Source organism: Daphnia magna, linkage group LG5 (genome assembly GCF_020631705.1).
Source record: "Daphnia magna isolate NIES linkage group LG5, ASM2063170v1.1, whole genome shotgun sequence".
In the NCBI taxonomy this organism is placed as follows: domain Eukaryota; kingdom Metazoa; phylum Arthropoda; class Branchiopoda; order Diplostraca; family Daphniidae; genus Daphnia; species Daphnia magna.
In genome coordinates, this window is record NC_059186.1 from 6,703,626 (window position 1) to 6,722,794 (window position 19,169).

The window sequence follows — 19,169 nt, forward strand, 5'->3', positions numbered from 1 at the left end:
TTCCCCAACTGGCAACACTCCTGGATGCTCGTTTCTGAACCCTCGCCGGATGGTGTCATGGAGCTGCTCTCGGCATATGTTCCTCACTGTAGGGTCTCTACAAGTGAGGAGCTGAGCAGCCCTGGCGATGGTCCAGATATCGGCATCATCAGTGAGGCGGCATGTTCCTAGGCCCCCAACCCGCCGGTCCGCGTAGAAAAACGGGACCGTTGCGTGATTGGGAAGGTTGCAAATAAGGCCTAGAAACTTCCTACACTCAGTGTCCAGTTGGGTAAGACAGTCTTTCAGGACCCGACCCGAAGCGAGGTGATGGGAAAGGGAGGGAAGAAGGTGGCTACGGAAGATTTCAAGTTTTTGCCATGGTGCGAGGTGGGAGGCGGCAATCTTGTCGACGTTAGGGATAAGGTCAGTTGGTGGTCGGAACCGCAATTTTCCTCCGATCGGTGTACCAAGATATGTTTCTTGGTCGTCTGGACCCAAGCACCGAATTAATTGATCACCAATTCGGCACTGGGCGTCAGACGGCTTGCCTTTGTCGAAGACCAGGCAAGCACACTTCCCGGCATTAAATTGCAGCCCCAAGGTGTTTGCGGTGAGGGTAAAAACGTTTAAAATGTTTTGGAGCTCGGAGGGAGAATTTGTAACCACGGCAATGTCGTCAGCATATGCCGTGGTTTTCACGAGCGAGCCAAATATTAAAAATCCGGGGTTAATATTGGACTTTCCGGCCCTGACGAGGGGTTCGGAAGCAAGGTTAAAAATAGGGGAACTAAGAGCGTCACCCTGGCGAACACCTGCTGTCGGGAAAATGCGGATGGATTCTTTCCCAACAGCAAAATCCATCCGATTTCCCGAATATATGTCCACCAGGATGCGCCGGAGGTCCTCTGGTATTGGAAGTGATGTGAACAGCTCATTAAGAACGGCGTGAGGCACAGATCCAAACGCGTTGCACATGTCCAGCCATGCAATAGACATGTGCTTTCGTTTGGTCTTTGTCTCCTCGACAACCGTCTGTAAGAGCTGTGTATGTTCCTGAATACCATGGACCCCCGGGAGGAAACCCTTTTGCTCGGGAGATAACCAGCCAAGGTCTGAAGCGACTTGCGTTATTCTCTGGCTGATCACTCCCGAGAACAGTTTGTAAATGGTAGGAAGAAGGGATATTGGTCTAAAGTTGGAATAGTCGCTAGTGTCACCTTTCTTGAAAATGGGGACAGTTCGCGATGTCTTCCAACAATTAGGAACCCCTAGCTTCCAAACCATTTTACAAACTGTTTCCAGCAGAATGCAGTTGGGGTCGATGGCTCTAAGATGACGGTATACTAGGCCATCAACCCCTGGTGATGTGTTGGTAGCCCGGCGGAGCTTAGCTTCAAGCTCTTGTTGGGTTGGCACACGATTAAGGAAGTTCATCTGGTCCTCTGAAGGTTGGGACCAGTCGCAGGTGTCGTAGAGTTCCCTCGCACTTTGGCACTGCTGCGGAGATGGTCTCAATCGGTTGTAAGTCCTCTTGAGATATTCCTCCGCAGCTTGTACAGTACCATCGTAGGAGGGTAAACGGTCTTCGAGCACCTGTCGAACGGCTCTAATAAGATTCGACTGTGATGCGGGAGACCCGAGTTCGAATCCTGGTATAGCCTAATGTTTTTTCATGAATAGATGTCCAATACATGTCATATTTATAGCCAAATGAAAGCCCGTTCGGATATCCTTAGAATGTCTGACGGCGCTGTTGAGGGCGGTCAAAACCAAAAAAAAATACATCCGTAGGACATCCAAATCGGATATCGGGCTGTCCGGAGGATATCAAAAAGATGTACTCAACATCCGACCCCGACATCTGTCGGACATCCGACGGACTGCCTTGTGTTATGTGGGATACTTCTTCGAAAACCTAGATACAACATTAAACAAAAACAGGGTTTCCTTGTATTTTTAAATTAAGAGTATCTTAGAATCCTTAACTTTCAGTTTAAAAATTCCAGAAAGTGTAAAAAATCGCCTCTTTAAAAAATATTCATGTCCACTTAGTAATATTTTCATCATTGCATTTCACCATTACCATCAAAATTTCATCGGTATTGGGATGGTGGTTAAGGACTCCGTCTAGAGATTTATGGATATGAGGAAGACGGTTTAAGTATATTTTAGGTTATTTTATCAATGTGAGCAAAATTTTAGAAATCTTTATTTTATCTCTAAGTGGAAATGCTTAATCCGTTAATAGATTTTTTGCCAAAATGATTAATATTACAACTACAAGAACAAGAAAAAAATGTTTCATTAACATGATATTAATAAAACTCAAGTTTTTTTAACATACTACATTTTTCTTTTTAACAATTTAACTACCATACTGCTGTCAAACAAGCACACTTTACAGGCCTTAAGCATTAAGTGGGCCTTGCCACTACCTACCCGGGTTTTACGTGGGTATCATAATTTCAAAACCGGTAATGTATTTTTTATTTTTTGCATAGACCGCGATTGGTACGAACCACCGAACAAGTGTATTTTTTAATTTTTGCATAGACCGGGGTTGGCATGAACCCCGGACAAGTGTATTTTATATTTTTTGCATAGACTGGGGTTGGTACGAACCCCAGACAAGTGTTTATTTTTTATTTTTTGCATAGACCGGGGTTGGTACGAACCCTGGTCTAGCTACCCCCCCCCCCCTTTTTTTTATACTTGGCGCCATCCCAGCCGCCATTGTTCAAGATGGTGGTGGGTATATCTGTTTACCAATCAAAACCGGCCCAGCCTACCTATTTAAGCTAAAAGGCTACCGGGATAGCCCATCGACGACTATTTTTGGCGACGATCCACTGGTAACCCGGGTTTTCCAGAACCGGGGCCGAGCCCTACGGAGCACTTTTTTTATGCATGGAAAAGGGACAAAAGAGGAAATATGGCAACATTGATCTAGGGAGAAATCTAGGGATTTTTAAGTTTTTTTTGCAAAGACTGGGGTTGGTACAAACCCCGGACAAGTGTATTTTTTTGTTTTTGCGTTGACCGGGGTTGGTAAGAACCCCGGACAAATGTATTTTAATTTTTTTGCATAGACCGGGGTTGGTACGAACCCCGGACAAGTGTGTTTTTCAATTTTTGTCGTAGACCAGGGTTAGTATCACCCCGGAAAAGTGTATTTTTTATTTTTTTTTGCATAGACTGGGGTTGGTGCGAACCCCGGACAAGTGTGTTTTTTTCCATTTTTTGCATAGATCGGGGTTGGTACGAACCCCGGACCAGTGTATTTTTCAATTGTTTGCGTAGACCAGGGTTGGTACGAACTCCGGACAAATGTATTCAAATTTTTTTGCATAGACCGGGGTTGGTACAAACCCCGGACAAGCGTATTTTTTATTTTTTGCATAGACCGGGGTTGGTACGAACCCTGGACAAGTGTGTTTTTCAATTTTTGCATAGACCGGGGTTGGTACGAACCCCGGACAAGTTTATTTTTCAATTTTTGTCCTAGACCAGGGTTAGTATGAACCCCGGACAAGTGTAAGTTTAATTCTTTTGCATTGACCGGGGTTGGTACGAACCCCCGGACAAGTGTGTTTTTCCATTTTTTTGCATTGATCAGGGTTGGTACGAACCCCGGACAAGTTTATTTTTCAATTTTTGTCCTAGACCGGGGTTAGTATGAACCCCGGACAAGTGTATGTTTAATTTTTTTGCAGTGACCGGGGTTGGTACGAACCCCGGACAAGTGTGTTTTTCCATTTTTTGCATTGATCGGGGTTGGTACGAACCCCGGACAAGTTTATTTTTCAATTTTTTGCCCAGACCGGGGTTGGTACGAACTCCGGACAAGTGTATTCTGATAATTTTTGCATAGACCGGGGTTGGTACGAACCCTGGTCTAGCTACCCTCCCTTTTTTTTAACTTGGCACCATCCCAGCCGCCATTGTTCAAGATGGTGGTGGGTATACCCGTTTACCCATCAAAACCCGCCCAGCCTACCTATTTAAGCTAATAGGCTACCCGGATAGCCCATCGGCGACTATTTTTGGCGACGATCCGCTGGTAACCCGGGTTTTCGAGAATGGGTTCCAAGCCCTACGGAGCACTTTTTTAATGCATGGAAATGGGTAAAAGAGGAAATATGGCACTCGATCTATGGAGAAATCTATGGATTTTAAGATTTTGATACCGGGTAAAAAGGGCGATCTGGCTCTGGCAACTCGTCTAGGGTTTTTTTATTTTTCAGCCTTTGAAGCACTGACAGTAGCGGCCATGGTATAGGAGTTATATGGTACGCTTACTTCCCAGAGCCGTCGACTGCGAAAATGGGACGAAAATTGAAATCGTCAACATCGGCAACTCTGGCCGGGTGTGTAACTAGAGGGCCTACTTTAACGTAGGCTATTATGGGACTACCCCTTTTGAATTGTTACATTAAGGTGTTTGAATTTTTTTTTCATTTAGAAAAACTTTTATTTTGCGTAGAATTAATTTTTATGCAAAGTTCATTTTTTGGATTTTAATTTTAAAATGCTTGTATAATTTTTAAAAAATAAAAATGGTCCAAGAATTTCTGAAAGTCTTTAACTTTCCACTTCTGCTAGACTGTGCCACATTATATATTAAAAGCGGAATTTTTTCTTGACCCGTAAGAACCGCGGTGTGACCCGTAAGAACCGCGGTTTTAGACAGTTTACACAACAAGTTTTACACAGTTTACATTTACACAACAGTATAAGTCGTAAATTATGTGAAAAACCAGTTGTATTTTTGCCCACATCATTACAAAAATTTTCTTAATCATCATTCGTCAATGTTTTCAATATCGAATTCAGTCAGAATGTGGGAACGTGAATCAATTTCGTTGATCAAACCGGCTTTAAACCATGAGCGCAAGCAGATGAGGGCTTCAACAGTCTCGGAATTAAGGCTCATCCTAGCAATCCCAAAACAATCTTTTCCAGTGCTGAACGCCCTCTCACTGCCTGCACTAGTGGCTGGAATGCTTAACATATCTCTAGCCATGTTTGATAATTTAGGCCATCTTTTAGACCTTTGGTCCCAGTAACTTAGTATATCGGTCGGATCACAGTTACTGGGCTCGGTCTCCTCATTCACATACTGTTTCAATTCATCTGCTTTTGATTCAGTAGTTTTTGTGTATATAATAGCAGCTATGAAAGAATGGTCCGTCTTGGATTTTGAACTTCCGTGTTTGGGTTTGGGATCACTATCAATCGTTGTTTCGCTGTCAGCTGGCAAACTATAGGATTTCCACATAAGATCAATCCTAAAAAACGCGATTTACGCTCAACGCTATTTGCTTGGTTGATTTGAAATTTCCGCCAACTTTTCAAAAAATTTCAAAATGGCGGCGGTTCGCACCGGTTTGACGAATTCCAAAGCGAGAACCGCACCGAAGTCAAAAACGGCTAAACCGAACCGACGGTTTGGTGATTTTTGGCCGGCAAACCGCGGTTCGCCCCGATCGAAAACGATCGGGGCCGAGCCCTACGTATCATATAACTCCTATTCCTATACCATGGTAGCGGCAATGGTAGCGGCAAGCAGCTGATCATACTTCCTGCTTTGACATTTGATTTAAAATACGAAAATAATGGATGAAAGATTGGCCAACAGATTATTCGAGGAAGGTGCCTTTTTGTTTCTCCTTGATGTACCAATAGGGACTGAAGTGGGGATAGATTTTAACTGTTGGAGAACTGCAGAGAAATTTAAAGGTATCAAAATGATACCACCTGGAGTTCACTATGTTTATTACAGGCGAGAAAAATTTTACCTTTTAATAGTTTTCACTTAGTATTTCTCCTTCTAAAAATATTTTATTGTTTAACAGTGCTGTAGACAAGCAAGGTTGTGTTGCACCAAGAACAGGTTTTTTTTACAATTTCAATAAGAAGGATGTTGTTGTCCGAAGATGGAATCCTGAAACAGAAGAAGTTATCAATAACTGTAACTTCCATGTTCTAAGGTCTGACATTAATGGCCAATTGTTGCTTAAGTGCTAATTTCACAGGCAGTCATGAAGAAACTGATGTTTTAAAGAAAAATCTACAAAATTTGGATAAACACTTGGGACCATACCCCTTTGAAATGTGGAAAAAATGGCTATCACTCAGTAGTAGAATAACAAGTATGTTTTGCCTTATTGCACAAGTACTTATGTGTTGTAACAAGCATTATACGGAATTTTTCACAGCTGCTGTTATTAGAAAAATTGAATCTGCTCCCCAGAAGGTTCCAGCTGTTGCTGAATTAGTTGAAACACCTGTTGTAAACACAGGATTGCCTGTAAAAGAAAACATTTTAAATTCTGATGACCAATTATTAGCACCTAGGCAGGAAAATCCATTGATGGCATTAAACTTCACAGAAATTCCTAAAAATTCCTTTCCAAAAGGGTCTAGTGCTGGGGACATTACAAAGTATAGCATGGACACATCTTTTGTACTGCAGCAAATGCTTTCATTGTGGGAGAGGTTAGCAGCACTATTTTGCTCTAAACACTATAGTTCTAACATTTTTTTTTCTCATATGGCTATGCTTAAACTAATTTGTTGTTATTCCAGTCCATCTGAATTGCTTGCAGAACTTCAAATGGTGTTTCTGTACTTTGTAATTGGTCAGGTGTACAGCGCTTTTGAACATTGGAAGCATTTAACTCATATTTTTTGTTCTGCTGATGAAATGGTTTCAAAAAACCCATCCCTAATCATGGAGTTTATTGGAGATTTATATTTCCAGGTGATACATTGTTTATTTGATTTTTCACAGGAAATTTTTCTTTAGAAATTCTTATTATTTAGATGCAAGAAGTACCTACTGATTTTTTTGTAGACATAATCTCATCAGAGAACTTTCTGGTTAAAACCTTGAGGGTTTTATTTGCCAACATCTTGGAAAACTCTGAAGTAGATCCTCAACTTAAAAGGAGAATGATACAATTCAAACAATTTGTAACTCAGAGATTCCAATGGGATTTTGATGCTGAGCCAGAGGACGAAGCTCCAATGATTGTTGAAATGATTGAAAACCATATGTAATGAGTATGTAACTGTTTAATTGATCCATACATTGCTTATCAATACAGAACGAAATACCTGCACATTTACCCCATTATATAATTCAGCGTATAAATTGGTAGATTTAAGAGCTATTTTTTTTCTATGCTAATTTACTACAATCAACATATTTAGAATCCATGGTGGTTCTTTATTTCAGTTACTCTTCTTTCTTCCAACTATTAATGGTCCAACATTATCACCAGTTTCCAGATTATGTTTATTGTGTGTACCATCACAGTAGGGAAACTGAAAATTGATAGAACTGGAATAAGATGTAAAGTTTTATTTTGAAATTGTGTTATAATCCTTACCAAGGCACTACGCCAGCACCGGCAAAATACTTTTTTTTCTCCAATGTCTTCAATGTCACAAGAGTCAACTACTTTTGAATCTTCTTTCCTTATTTCGGGGTTTACCCAGTTTCCCTTATTAACAACAGATGTTAAACGTTTTCATGGGTCAACCCTAAGATTTCATGTAAATCACAATCAAACCTTTGATTTTTTCTTTGCACACAGGAATCCAAACTCTGACACTTTGGCAACAATGAAATATGATATACCAAGAGCGGCGACACCAAGAGAAGCCGCGCAAGCCCAATCACGACCTAGATATAAACATAATCACAAAAAATACGCATTTGATTGGAATATTTTAAGGAACAAAGAAATCCATTATTATTCCCCAAAAGGATTTAATTGTCCTACTACCGGAGGCGTCGCTAGAAAGAGATCGGCTAACGATGTTTGACACGAAATCCATTGGAAATGCACTTAATAAATAAGTATTTGAAAAATCTATTTCGCTGACAGATTGTTGCGGATTGTCAAAGCACAGACCAAGAATAGAAAGACTGTGATCGGCCTATACCTGCTGAGAGGATGCTCAAAAATCATGCTCGTGCCTGCCGCAAGTTGGCGCTGCCTCTGCAAGTACGGAACGCCAAATTACCCCCTAAAATTTCAGCACCTCGGCTAGGGCCATTTATTTTATTTCGTATGGCAACCGGTTTTATGGCAACCGGTTTTACCAACATTTATTTTTTCTTTTTCCAAAAAAAAAAAAAAAATCTCTACTCTTTCGCCATCTAGCGGTCGATCTTGAACTCGGTTTCCCAAGTGATTTATTCCCTTTATTATTTCCCAAGTGATTTATTCCCTTTATTATGTGCAAAAAATACACCTATTCAATCAACAATTCTTTTTGAGATTCTCCTTTGCTGGTGCTTTTTGAAATAGATACAGTCAATCACGTCATGTTAATTGGAACAACTCCGTTTAATTTAATAAAGGCGACGCATGTGAATTCCTTTTCCGTGATTGTTTAGCTTTTAAGCGTTTTAAGAATTTGACTGTCGACAAAATGCTTTCATTGTATTTTAAGTATCATCGCAAATCTTTGGGTAGGTAGGCGCACACCTCTGGACATAATATCTGCGTGCCCTATCATATGTATATCATCTATCGTGGAACGTAAATTTAAATGAGTCCCAAGTGCACGTTGCAATATGAGCGGGAGGAACCAAAGTTTTTTAAAACCTGTGAATGAATTTTTAAAAACCGGTTTTAACGAGTCAATCACGCATCGCATCTTCCGAACATGATTTTTGTTCAAATGCGTTAAAAGTTCTTATTGCTGCTGTCTTGTGGTTTGATTCATAATTGGCACATTACTTTCATAGTAAAGTAATATGGTCCTGCCTTGAATTAAGCTGAAGTTTACGTATATTTACACATTTTCTCTTAGTACTCGTTGGAATTCGCAGGCGCACTAGGTAAAGTTTCACAGAGTACATCACAGTTTGTCATTAATACTCTTTTGGGTACCTCTAAAATTCCCGTTTGCATACTACACGCCACGGTACTCGTAAACGGTTTACCACGTCCGAGACGGTGTGGCCAGCGCCAGCTGCTATTCGGCCGGTCTATTAACTGCGCAAATCGTCCAATGACAGAAAGCAACGAAAATAAAAAGTAGCTACTAAATCTCCTACAGTCCTACTTGTGCTTTGCATTAAAAGTTTACTGCATAACATATACTCCAAGAGTAATGGGGTTAGGGTAACCTGTGCAACCTGTTGGCCTCAACTACATGAAAGTAGCACAATGCATAGTAAGAAATACAAATTATGTACATAGGTTGGATATATTTTCAATTGTGATGTACATCAATGACCAAATTTTATATTTGAAGGCAAGTACGGAAAACATTGGCAGGCTCGCAGGCAATGATGCTGACTTTTGGTATTGGAAAGATTCCGATTCATTTCTACAAACGAATGATTTCTTGTGTCACATTTGTTATTTCCCATCTGTATTTCTCTTTGTGTAGAAGAATTGCAAAGTTACATTAAAGAAAGTGGAGGGGAAATTGTTACAGGGAGAGTTTTGAAGCATGTTATGACAACATTGTCTCCAACAGACTTTAATATAACAGTAAACGATCCCGATCATGATTTTTTTCGTGGCAACACTGTCTCTTTGTGTGATACTGCAGTCGAAGTCCTCGCGTTCCTGAGGCTCTGAAAGTGAAAGCGTCGCTCCTGCAGTACTGCTGATGTCGGTCAAGTTGAATTCAACATGGTGAAACCTAATGAAAAGGGAAAGAACGGTAATAAGAAGATTGTTAACTTGGTTGTTTTACTTTTTAAAATGGAGTCTGCTTTTTGTTATGTGTTAGCATTGCATTTACGAGAGATAGAAACAGTTGTTACGAAAAGCCGGTTGTTGGAAGGAACGAGAAGCAATTCTTTCCAACCTGTTCCAGATGTTTTGTCTTTGAAGTCGTCATCCCTAACTGAACGCGAAGAAGAACTTTCAAGGGGTTTTCTTAAGTATAAAAAAGGTATATCATTCTTAAATGATGCCCACCTGCAAGTCTAATGAGAAATGTTGTGTGTTGTTATTCTTCTCACGTTATTCTTCTCACTGAATAACCAAGTCCTTAATAAAACACGAGACTGCTATTAGTATTAACTGTAATGAAAGCACACTGCGTAACACTTACCAACGTAGCATATGATTCTATCCCATAGATGTTCTGTCCCGTCTGGACATGGAACTACTGACAGAGAATGTTTAAGTACAGCTCACGTTATTCTTCTCACTGAATAACCAAGTCCTGAATAAAACACGAGACTGCTATTAGTATTAACTATAATGAAAGCACACTGCGTAACACTTACCAACGTAGCATATGATTCTATCCCATAGATGTTCTGTCCCGTCTGGACATGGAACTACTGACAGAGAATGTTTAAGTACAGCACTGATGGAATTCACCTTCATACCCTTATCAGATGGTGAATTCAATGTCTGAAGGTAAAAATAAGATGTAAGGCTAACGCATAATAATGATTAATAAGTGTTGTACCTGACGCTTTCGGCCGACCAAATAATTTTGAGCCATGGTGATGCTGTGCTCAGAATTCAACGTCTTAAAGTAAAAATAAGGTGTAAGGCTAACACATAATAATTAATAATGATGAGTAAGAGGTGTTGTACCTGACGCTTTCGGCCGACGAAATCACTTAAGATTGATGTTGTGCTCAGAAATCAGCAGGCTGTTTGAGGGACTCAGCAACGCGAGGACTTCGACTGCAACTGCAATAGTGCAATGTCACACAAAGGGAATAAATCACTTGGGAAACCGAGTTCAAGATCGACCGCTAGATGGCGAAAGAGTAGAGATTTTTTTTTTTTTTTTGGAAAGAGAAAAAATAAATGTTGGTAAAACCGGTTGCCATAATTTCGCAGAAAATAATCACCATCCACAAACGCCATCTAGCGGCCACGGCTTGCACCTTTTTGAAATCCCACTCACTGGAGGAGGAGCTGAATCACTATAGATTCCTATAACCATTTCCAACAATTAATATCGATTTTATCGTGCCAGTGGCAGATACAGGTGAATGTCTCTGTGATAATAAATTTCTCTGTGTTAATAAATTTTTTTTGTTTGCAAAAGTAGGGCCATCAAATCGTGATCGGTTTGGAGATCCTAATTCACAGAGATTTGCCCGGCACTAACCGGAGTGAATATGCGACACTGAGGACACTTAATGTGGTTTTAATCGACTAGATTCTAAATGACACAAAAATATACATGAGTACAATCATCGGACATCACAGGCATAATCATAACATTAGGTTTTATACGTTGAATGCACGTGTGCGCATACAAAAAACAAAAACAATACAAAAGAGAAACGTGACTTACAACGCAACACTCCAGACAGCGTCGTCCATTTCAACGGCGAGATAAACTGGTATGTTATTGCAACAAGCGAGATAAACAGTATTGAAAACCAGTAATTGATAAACGTTTAGAAAACAAAAACAAATTTATTATCACTGAGACATTCACCTGTATCTGCACTGGCACGATAAAATCGATATTAATTGTAGGAAATGGTTGTAGAGATCGATAGTGATTCAGCTCCTCCTTCGGTGGGTGGGATTTCAAAAAGGTGCGTATTGTGGCCGCTAGATGGCGTTGGTGGATGGTGATTATTTTCTGCGAAAAAAAATAAATGGCCCTAGCCAAGGTGCTGAAATTTTAGGGGGTAATTTGGCGTTCCGTATGCAAGCCGTACTTTTTTGCGGATTTTTCCGTTTTCCTACTGATTAGATGCTTCACACACCCGGGATTTGTGAATAAACTAAGATAGATAATTTTTTTATTTTTATTTCTTAATTATAAGCAAAAATTCTTTATATCCCCTTATTCATTTGAACTGTATTGGCCCAACCTTATATACGCATAAAAATTTCGTTATAAAAATCTAATTTTCTCCTTGTTTTCTTGATATTTTTTTCTATCGTGAAACGCTGTACCTTGAGTCAATACGGAGAGAAGAACCCAGTATGGCTCAGCTCAACTCCATCTCGTTCAGGGGCCTGAAAGCTGTCAGGCAAAACATGACGACAACTCCTGTTAGGGTTCAGGTCCCTGGCCTCAATTTGCAGCAAGAGATAGGCAGCTCAATTCGCTATACTAGCGCAACTTGCTTTACGCATTCAGTTGCAACTCCATCTCGTTCAGGGACCTGAACCCTGTCAGGCAAAAACACAAAACCCCCGAACCGTTATTTTTTTTTTTTGTGTTTGTTATTATTTATGTTTATTGTTTATTTTTCTTTCTGTTTCCTTTCCGTAATACAATGCCTTTTAACTTTATAATTTTGTTTTCATTTATTAGAATATTACTTAATTAAGCAACGGTATAATTTCATTAAAATTACTGTAATAATTGTGAATTTCTACTCATGGGCATTCGGGTAGTGGAACCGGTTCCAAAACCCGATATCATTACTGTATACCCTATTTGACTTGTTTTTTGCAATACATCATAGTTTTATTTATTTTCCTTCACTTGCACACCCATTTTAAGTTAAGGCTGGGCCATATCTTCTAAAGTGGGTATTTTAAACGAAAGAAAACCGCTTGATAAGCACCTACCCGAGTAATGACCCATCAGCTATTTTTCAGGTAGGTAGGTCGGTGCGGTTTAACGTGTCTCGGGTAATCCCTCTATCACAGTACACAAAATTAAAATAGCTTTATAGGTAACAATATTACGTCTAAATAAACAAATTTTACAGAAATGGATAGCCGATGATGGGGCTATCCACTTCCGTAAAATTTTTACTTAAAAAATACCTAACCGAGTAGTAAACCGATTGGCTATTTCTGTCGGTGTGGTTTGACGGATCGTGAACTAAATGAATTATAATCGGTAAACCATAAGCTCTTTATTTGAAAAAAATTACAGGAATGGATAGCTCTTGATTAGATCAATCCATTTGTGCAAAATTATCGCATTAAAAAATTTTACTAGGGTAGTAAACCGGTTTACAATTTTTTTTTAAGGTCGGTGTAGTTTCACGGGTATCGGGTAACCCCCACCTCCCTGATTTATGTAAAACTTAAATAATTTTTTGCGGAAAAACTATAAGTCCAAATTAAATAATATTTACAGATATCAATAGCCCTCATCAAGATCTATCTATTTCTATTAAAAATTTTGAACAAATATTCATAGAAAAAAAAATTGAAAAAGGATTATATTTTTTACTTTTGTCAATAGGGTCGAGTATATCCATAGAGCGCAAAAACTATAAAAAAAACGTCTTGTCTCAAGTTTTTTGTTTATGAATGTTTTTTCATAATTTTTACAGAAATGGGTAGCTTTTGATGAGGGCTATCGATATCTGTAAAATTTATTTAATTTGAACTTATAGTTTTTCCGCAAAAAATTATTTAAGTTTTACATATATCAGGGAGGTGGGGGTTACCCGATACCCGTGAAACCGTACCAACCAAAGCAAAATATTGTAAATCGGTTTAATACCCTAGTAAAATTTTTTAATGCGATAATTTTGCACAAATGGATTGATCTAATCAAAAGCTATCCATTCCTGTAATTTTTTTCAAATATAGAGCTTATTGTTTACCGATTATAATTCATTTAGTTCACGATCCGTCAAACCACACCGACAAAAATATCCAATCGGTTTACTACTCGGTTAGGTATTTTTTAAGTAAAAATTTTACGGAAGTGGATAGCCCCATCATCGGCTATCCATTTCTGTAAAATTTGTTTATTTAGACGTAATATTGTTACCTATAAAGCTATTTTAATTTTGTGTACTGTGATAGAGGGATTACCCGAGACACGTTAAACCGCACCGACCTACCTACCTGAAAAATAGCTGATGGGTCATTACTCGGGTAGGTGCTTATCAAGCGGTTTTCTTTCGTTTAAAATACCCACTTTAGAAGATATGGCCCAGCCTTAACTTAAAATGGGTGTGCAAGTGAAGGAAAATAAATAAAGTCAAATAGGGTATACAGTAATGATATCGGGTTTTGGAACCGGTTCCACTACCCGAATGCCCATGAGTAGAAATTCACAATTATTACAGTAATTTTAATGAAATTATACCGTTGCTTAATTAAGTAATATTCTAATAAATGAAAACAAAATTATAAAGTTAAAAGGCATTGTATTACGGAAAGGAAACAGAAAGAAAAATAAACAATAAACATAAATAATAACAAACACAAAACAAAAAAATAACGGTTCGGGGGTTTTGTGTTTTTGCCACGAGATGGACGAGATGGACGAACGAGATGGAGTTGCAACTGAATGCGTAAGGCAAGTTGCGCTAGTATAGCGAATTGAGCTGCCTATCTCTTGCTGCAAATTGAGGCCAGGGACCTGAACCCTAACAGGAGTTGTCGTCATGTTTTGCCTGACAGCTTTCAGGCCCCTGAACGAGATGGAGTTGGCTCAGCTTTCCGTATTGACGTAGGGTACAGCGTTTCACGATTGAAATAAACAAACAAGAAAATGAGGGAAAATTCAGAAATTTTTATGCGTATATAAGGCTGGGACAATATACCAAGCGGCAATGCCACGCAAGGGGCACAATTTTATCCTCTCCCACCATTCCTAGCCGTAGCAACTGATAGACAAGCCTTTGTAGAATTATCAGCAGACGATGCATTTCATTGTTTAATGTCACCAAATTTAATTTTTCCGATAAGTAGCGCCATCTAGGGCTCGGCCCCGTGTCCAATGGGTAGGTATTTGGGCGAATGGGTAGGTCTTCTCGGCAAAAAAATTGGATCCGGTGGTAACGGTTCCTAAGACTTTGTGCCCACTACCTACCCGGGTACCATGTGGGTAACACAATTTCGAAAACCGTTTCCATTACCGGGTTCAAAACCCGGTTATCCCCGATTTCCTACCCGATTACCAGAGTTTTCCCCTGAAATCAAGTGACGCCCTTTGAATTTCCCGCCACAAAAAATTTTTTTTTGCTACCCTCCCTTTTAATTTAACTTGGGGCTTTGCAAGCCACCATTTTCCAAGATGGTGGTGGGTATACCCGGTTTGCCCATCAAATCCGCCCAGCCAACCACTTTGGCAAATAGACTACCCGGATCGCTCATGGGCGACTTTTTTGGCGACGAACCGCGGGTAAACCGGGTTTTCCAGAACCGGGGCCGAGCCCTAGCGCCATCAATCGGAAACACAGGGAAACCGGGTGTGCAATGTCTTTGTTTGTTAAGGACGAAGCCCGTATGCGCACCCAGTGCACGACTCATGTTCCACCTTGACTTGGCCAAAAAACTGTATATCTGGGCCATAGGATGTGAGGTTATTCAACTAGAATTATCTATTAGAAGAAAACCTTTCGATGTCTTTGAAGTTCCAATGTCGTGTACCGCACACACGGATAACTGGATTTTTAAAGCAAGCTTCAGGAAGAATGTCAAATATGCACTGAACAACGCGTCACTGCCGTCGCTCACTGAACTTGAAAAGGTAGGGCAAGTTTTGAAAGCACCCGAAGCTAGTAAGACTATACTAGAAAGGGAGGGGGGGAGGCAAGAACCCAGAAATGCCTGCCGATACTGACGCGCCGTGCGATGATTCAAGGTCGCGTAGCCCTCATGGGGGAACATCTGCGTATCATTGAGGAAGAAGAGAAATCTAGACGGGGCGCGGGGCAACCCGAAAGAGTTCGTTACCCTTTCGAATTAATAGCAGTTATAGTGGTTTTATTCTTTGGTTTGGTAGCAATTCTATTCGTTCGTTTGCGCCAAACCAGGGCAACCGTAAAAGCCTTGACTCAACGCATAGTCAAATTGGAAGGTCGGTTGACTATGCATGAGGCAACCAATGTCTATTGGTTTGACCAGTAACCCTTCTAGCATTCTGTTGAGAAATTTGTTTACATTGAATTTTGCAATCATTTGTTTTTTTTACTTTAGGCCAAAAATTGTTTCTTTGCATTGATTTTTTGCCGAAAATGGCTCGTGTCTCTTTTTTTTGGGGGTTTATGTTTATTTTTCTCCTTGTTCTTCGTCGTCGTAGTGCGATCGGGACGAGTCGCAGGCTGCAGGGGGGATGTAGCGTTCACGCATCATTTGTAAGAGAACTCTCGCCATCCGTTATAGCTGTAACGGTTAGACAAACGACCGACGGAAGTGTCATTCGAGCGTCATCCGATTGCTGATGCATCAGATTCGCCGACTGACTCTTTCCCACGCCTGAAAGACTATAAATGGGACTGTAGTGTAGACCTTTGGGGCCAGTAGTTTAATAGAACAGTTATGTTTACTTGAAAAGATTGAATATAGCGAGATTGATACACCGAACCCATCGGCGATAACTCGTTACAATATCACCCTAGAGAAGAAACTTGAGCTAATCAAGAAAGAAAAAAGGTGTTGGAAATGCCTAGGGCAAAATCATCAGGTGAGAGAGTGTTGGAGTACAAGCAAGTGCTAGAAGTGCGGACAGGGTCACCACACGTCTATCAGCAACAAGGCAGTTAAGCCGAAATCGGTGACAGCAACTGTGGCAGCGTCTCCAATGTTAAAAGTAGCAGATGGCACTCCTCTTTCAATCGAAGCACGCCTATTTGGTGGCGTATACGTCCAAACGGCAACGGTGGTAGTGGAGGGCCCAAACGGTTGGCATAAAGCTATCGCCTATATCGATCAAGGATCGAATGCAACCCTTATTAGGAGTGAATTAGCAAAGACTTTAGGGTTACAAGAAGTCGGGAAAATCAATCTGGAGCTTCAAGCAGTGGGACACACCCATCCAGAAAAGGAAAGAAGCGTAAGAAGGCTACGACTTCGCGGAACAATCCCACAAGCGGAAGATATTGAACTGGAAGCAATAGAACAACCTGAAATCGGGAAAATTGATGGGTCAAGTAAGACAGAATTCGTCAGCGAACTTTGGAGTCAAGGATACCAACTAGCCGACGACAGAATACTGAGCGGAAAAGCAGGACCCTGCCAAATAGACGTCTTGATCGGAGGGAATCAAGTTTGGAAGGTTCTCGGCTCAAAAAAGATCGTGTCAAATACAGGTATTCGAGCGATAGAAAGTAAATTGGGATGGCTACTACTAGGGTAAGATGAGAAGGTGGCGATATCGTCTACAACGGTTATCAGTTTTCTTTTAAAAGCCAAACTAGAAACACCCAAAGATTTACATGAATACACTGACACGAAAAAAGAAGAAATTGATTTTGCCAGATGGTGGAAACTAGAGAGTCTAGATCCACTGGAAAAGGTGCCACTTTCAGTACAGTAGAAGACCTATTCAGAGTCCATCACTCAAGATGATGATGGACATTATGTAGCACCGCTCCATGGAATGGGAACAAAAGATACCTTAGCAAGAATGAAGCCATGGCAGAAGGTCAGGCAAAGGCACTGATAAGAAGATTGGACAGAGACCAGGAGATGAAGACTTCATACAAAGCCGAGTTCGGCAAATTAAGGGAACTTAGTATAGTCTTCCATTTAGACTCACATGCAGCCCGGCAGGGCTCAGGAAGGTCCTGAAGAAATATTTGGAGTCCTATAAAGGTGACTTAGCAGAAAACAGCAAACAAATTCTACACCACCTATATGTAGATGACTACTGGTCAAATGCATCTACAGTAGAAGAAGAAATGGCCGTAATCGGAATTGTGCTGAAACTGACGCAAACATAGACTTAATAAAATGGGTGACAAACAACCAACAGCTGCGTAGATATCTACAAAAACAATGCCTGACCGATGAATCAGCCAAGTCGCACTCATGTGATAATTAAGACCCACAAAAAATGCTTGGAATTAGATGGAATACTAGCACGGCTTTAGCTTTTATTTTAAAGTAGACGTTATTGTAGACGCAGCAGCAAAAGTTCAAGTGTTGACTCAACGAGCTTTTGAAAAAATTTCAACAAAAATGTTGGATCCACTTGGATTAATTGGACTCATAACGCTTCAATTTAAGTTTCTTTTTCAAGAATATTGGCAAGTCAAGATTGGATGGGACGAGAAGGTGCCCGAAGAAATGGAAAGCCAATTCAGAACAATTGTTGAAGATTTAAGATACATTGACAAGATACAAGTGCCAAGGATGATTTCTATGGCACCTAGCAAACACACGCAAGAACTGCATGTTTTTTGTGACGCTTCAACCAAAGCGTATGGAGCTGTTGCTTACATGAAATCCAGACATCCAGACTTCATTCGGCTAATTTGCTGCAAAACCAGAGCAGCACCACTCCCGAAGAACGAGGTATCTCTACCACGGTTAGAGTTACTTAGTGCCGAACTCGGCAGTGTTTTAGCTGAAAGAATCGTCAACACAGTTGACAAAGTAAATTGGGAAGTGCATTTATGGACTGACTCTATGGCAACCCTTGGTTAGATTCGCGGAGAAGCAAACCGTTGGAAGATGTTCGTCAGAAACAGAGTTGAAGCCATCCAGAACCCACATAGCACAGAGACGTCCGAGGGATATCCTATGGAGGTTTCTCATGGGCTATTGGGACATCCATAGGACGTTAAATTTCAGGCCAGGTCACGTCCCATTCAGGTAAAATGTCCTACCCAGGATACATCCCATGGAAGTCCCCATTTGACATCCTTTAGACGTCCTTCGGATTTCGAATAAGGACAAGAATTGAACCTTTTCCCCACTAAAGTTGGGCTTTAATTGGTTTTCATAATTAACATACAAAAATTAAAAAAAAGAAATGTTACAATTGGTTTTTGTTACTCAATGAATTTTATTTTCAACAATCATGTTACATATTAATCGAATAACGAAAAAATTTTAATCTTCATCATCAGAGGACGAAGATGGTAGTGGCCTTCTGTTTTCTTCGGAATCATCCTCTTTTTCATTGTTTTTATTCTCCTCCTTTTTTTTTTGCTGCCGCTGCCGCCGCCAATTCTGCTTTCATACCATCCTTTGCATGTTTCAGCCAATTTTGAATAGCCAATATCGCCTCATGACTTTTTATTTTAGGTTTTTCATATTTAAGGATTACACCTATTAATTTAATAAAGATTACAATTAGAAGTTGTGTCTATCGTGCCCGGGTAGGAATTTTATCTAGGTCCAATGTTGTTGCCGATACAGAATCGGCCATTGGTTCAGGATCAGAATCGCACATCGGCCCGGGTCATTTCCAACTTGAGTCGCCAAACCTTGTCCATTTCTGCTATGCCAATATTACACATGTATTTTGGTAGAACACCGGCAAGCAGTGTTGATCCGGGATTAATTTATCAA

At 40.3% G+C, this 19,169-nt stretch overlaps 2 protein-coding genes and 2 long non-coding RNA genes across 14 annotated transcripts; 2 read left to right on the forward strand and 2 right to left on the reverse strand.

The window, feature by feature from the left end:
- The first annotated feature begins 5,507 nt into the window (after positions 1–5,507).
- Positions 5,508–7,106, forward strand: LOC116923559 (protein AAR2 homolog). The gene is made up of 6 exons (XM_032930054.2): positions 5,508–5,764; positions 5,838–5,953; positions 6,018–6,134; positions 6,201–6,480; positions 6,571–6,745; positions 6,808–7,106. Exons 1-6 carry the CDS (start codon positions 5,598–5,600, stop codon positions 7,042–7,044), a joined length of 1,092 nt encoding a protein of 363 aa, XP_032785945.1. The 5' UTR covers positions 5,508–5,597; the 3' UTR covers positions 7,045–7,106.
- Positions 7,042–7,943, reverse strand: LOC116923581 (CDGSH iron-sulfur domain-containing protein 1). Its single transcript, XM_032930072.2, has 4 exons — positions 7,776–7,943; positions 7,560–7,672; positions 7,377–7,490; positions 7,042–7,311 (listed from the first exon to the last, which is right to left on the reverse strand). Exons 1-4 carry the CDS (start codon positions 7,825–7,827, stop codon positions 7,219–7,221), a joined length of 372 nt encoding a protein of 123 aa, XP_032785963.1. The 5' UTR covers positions 7,828–7,943; the 3' UTR covers positions 7,042–7,218.
- An 822-nt stretch (positions 7,944–8,765) lies between these two features.
- On the forward strand, positions 8,766–11,852 carry LOC116935046. Of its 8 annotated transcripts, none has more exons than XR_006646454.1 (5): positions 8,770–9,177; positions 9,259–9,675; positions 9,745–10,747; positions 10,821–10,971; positions 11,035–11,852. It is a non-coding gene; the product is annotated as an uncharacterized LOC116935046 (long non-coding RNA). The 8 variants fall into 8 exon arrangements; XR_006646458.1 differs by having other exon boundaries at positions 9,021–9,038; positions 9,111–9,177; positions 9,745–10,971; XR_006646459.1 differs by having other exon boundaries at positions 9,024–9,038; positions 9,111–9,203; positions 9,745–10,971.
- LOC123472175 lies at positions 9,362–11,298 on the reverse strand. 4 transcript variants are annotated; one of them, XR_006646451.1, is made up of 9 exons: positions 11,284–11,298; positions 10,832–10,916; positions 10,569–10,732; positions 10,438–10,500; positions 10,250–10,379; positions 10,072–10,185; positions 9,936–10,007; positions 9,757–9,861; positions 9,362–9,654 (listed from the first exon to the last, which is right to left on the reverse strand). It is a non-coding gene; the product is annotated as an uncharacterized LOC123472175 (long non-coding RNA). The 4 variants fall into 4 exon arrangements; XR_006646450.1 differs by having other exon boundaries at positions 10,569–10,916; XR_006646449.1 differs by having other exon boundaries at positions 10,569–11,148.
- Positions 11,853–19,169: the final 7,317 nt, after the last annotated feature.

What these genes read in the sequence shown, in the direction of transcription:
- LOC116923559 (XM_032930054.2), top strand. Translation starts at nt 5,598, where the DNA reads ATGGATGAAAGATTGGCCAACAGATTATTCGAGGAAGGTGCCTTTTTG. An exon ending in GTTCACTATGTTTATTACAG is followed by an intron (nt 5,765 to 5,837) that starts GCGAGAAAAATT and finishes ATTGTTTAACAG; the next exon opens with TGCTGTAGACAAGCAAGGTT. An exon ending in ACTCAGTAGTAGAATAACAA is followed by an intron (nt 6,135 to 6,200) that starts GTATGTTTTGCC and finishes AATTTTTCACAG; the next exon opens with CTGCTGTTATTAGAAAAATT.
- LOC116923581 (XM_032930072.2), bottom strand. Translation starts at nt 7,827, where the DNA reads ATGGATTTCGTGTCAAACATCGTTAGCCGATCTCTTTCTAGCGACGCC. An exon ending in TCTTTCTAGCGACGCCTCCG is followed by an intron (nt 7,673 to 7,775) that starts GTAGTAGGACAA and finishes GTTTATATCTAG; the next exon opens with GTCGTGATTGGGCTTGCGCG. An exon ending in GTGCAAAGAAAAAATCAAAG is followed by an intron (nt 7,491 to 7,559) that starts GTTTGATTGTGA and finishes GTTGTTAATAAG; the next exon opens with GGAAACTGGGTAAACCCCGA.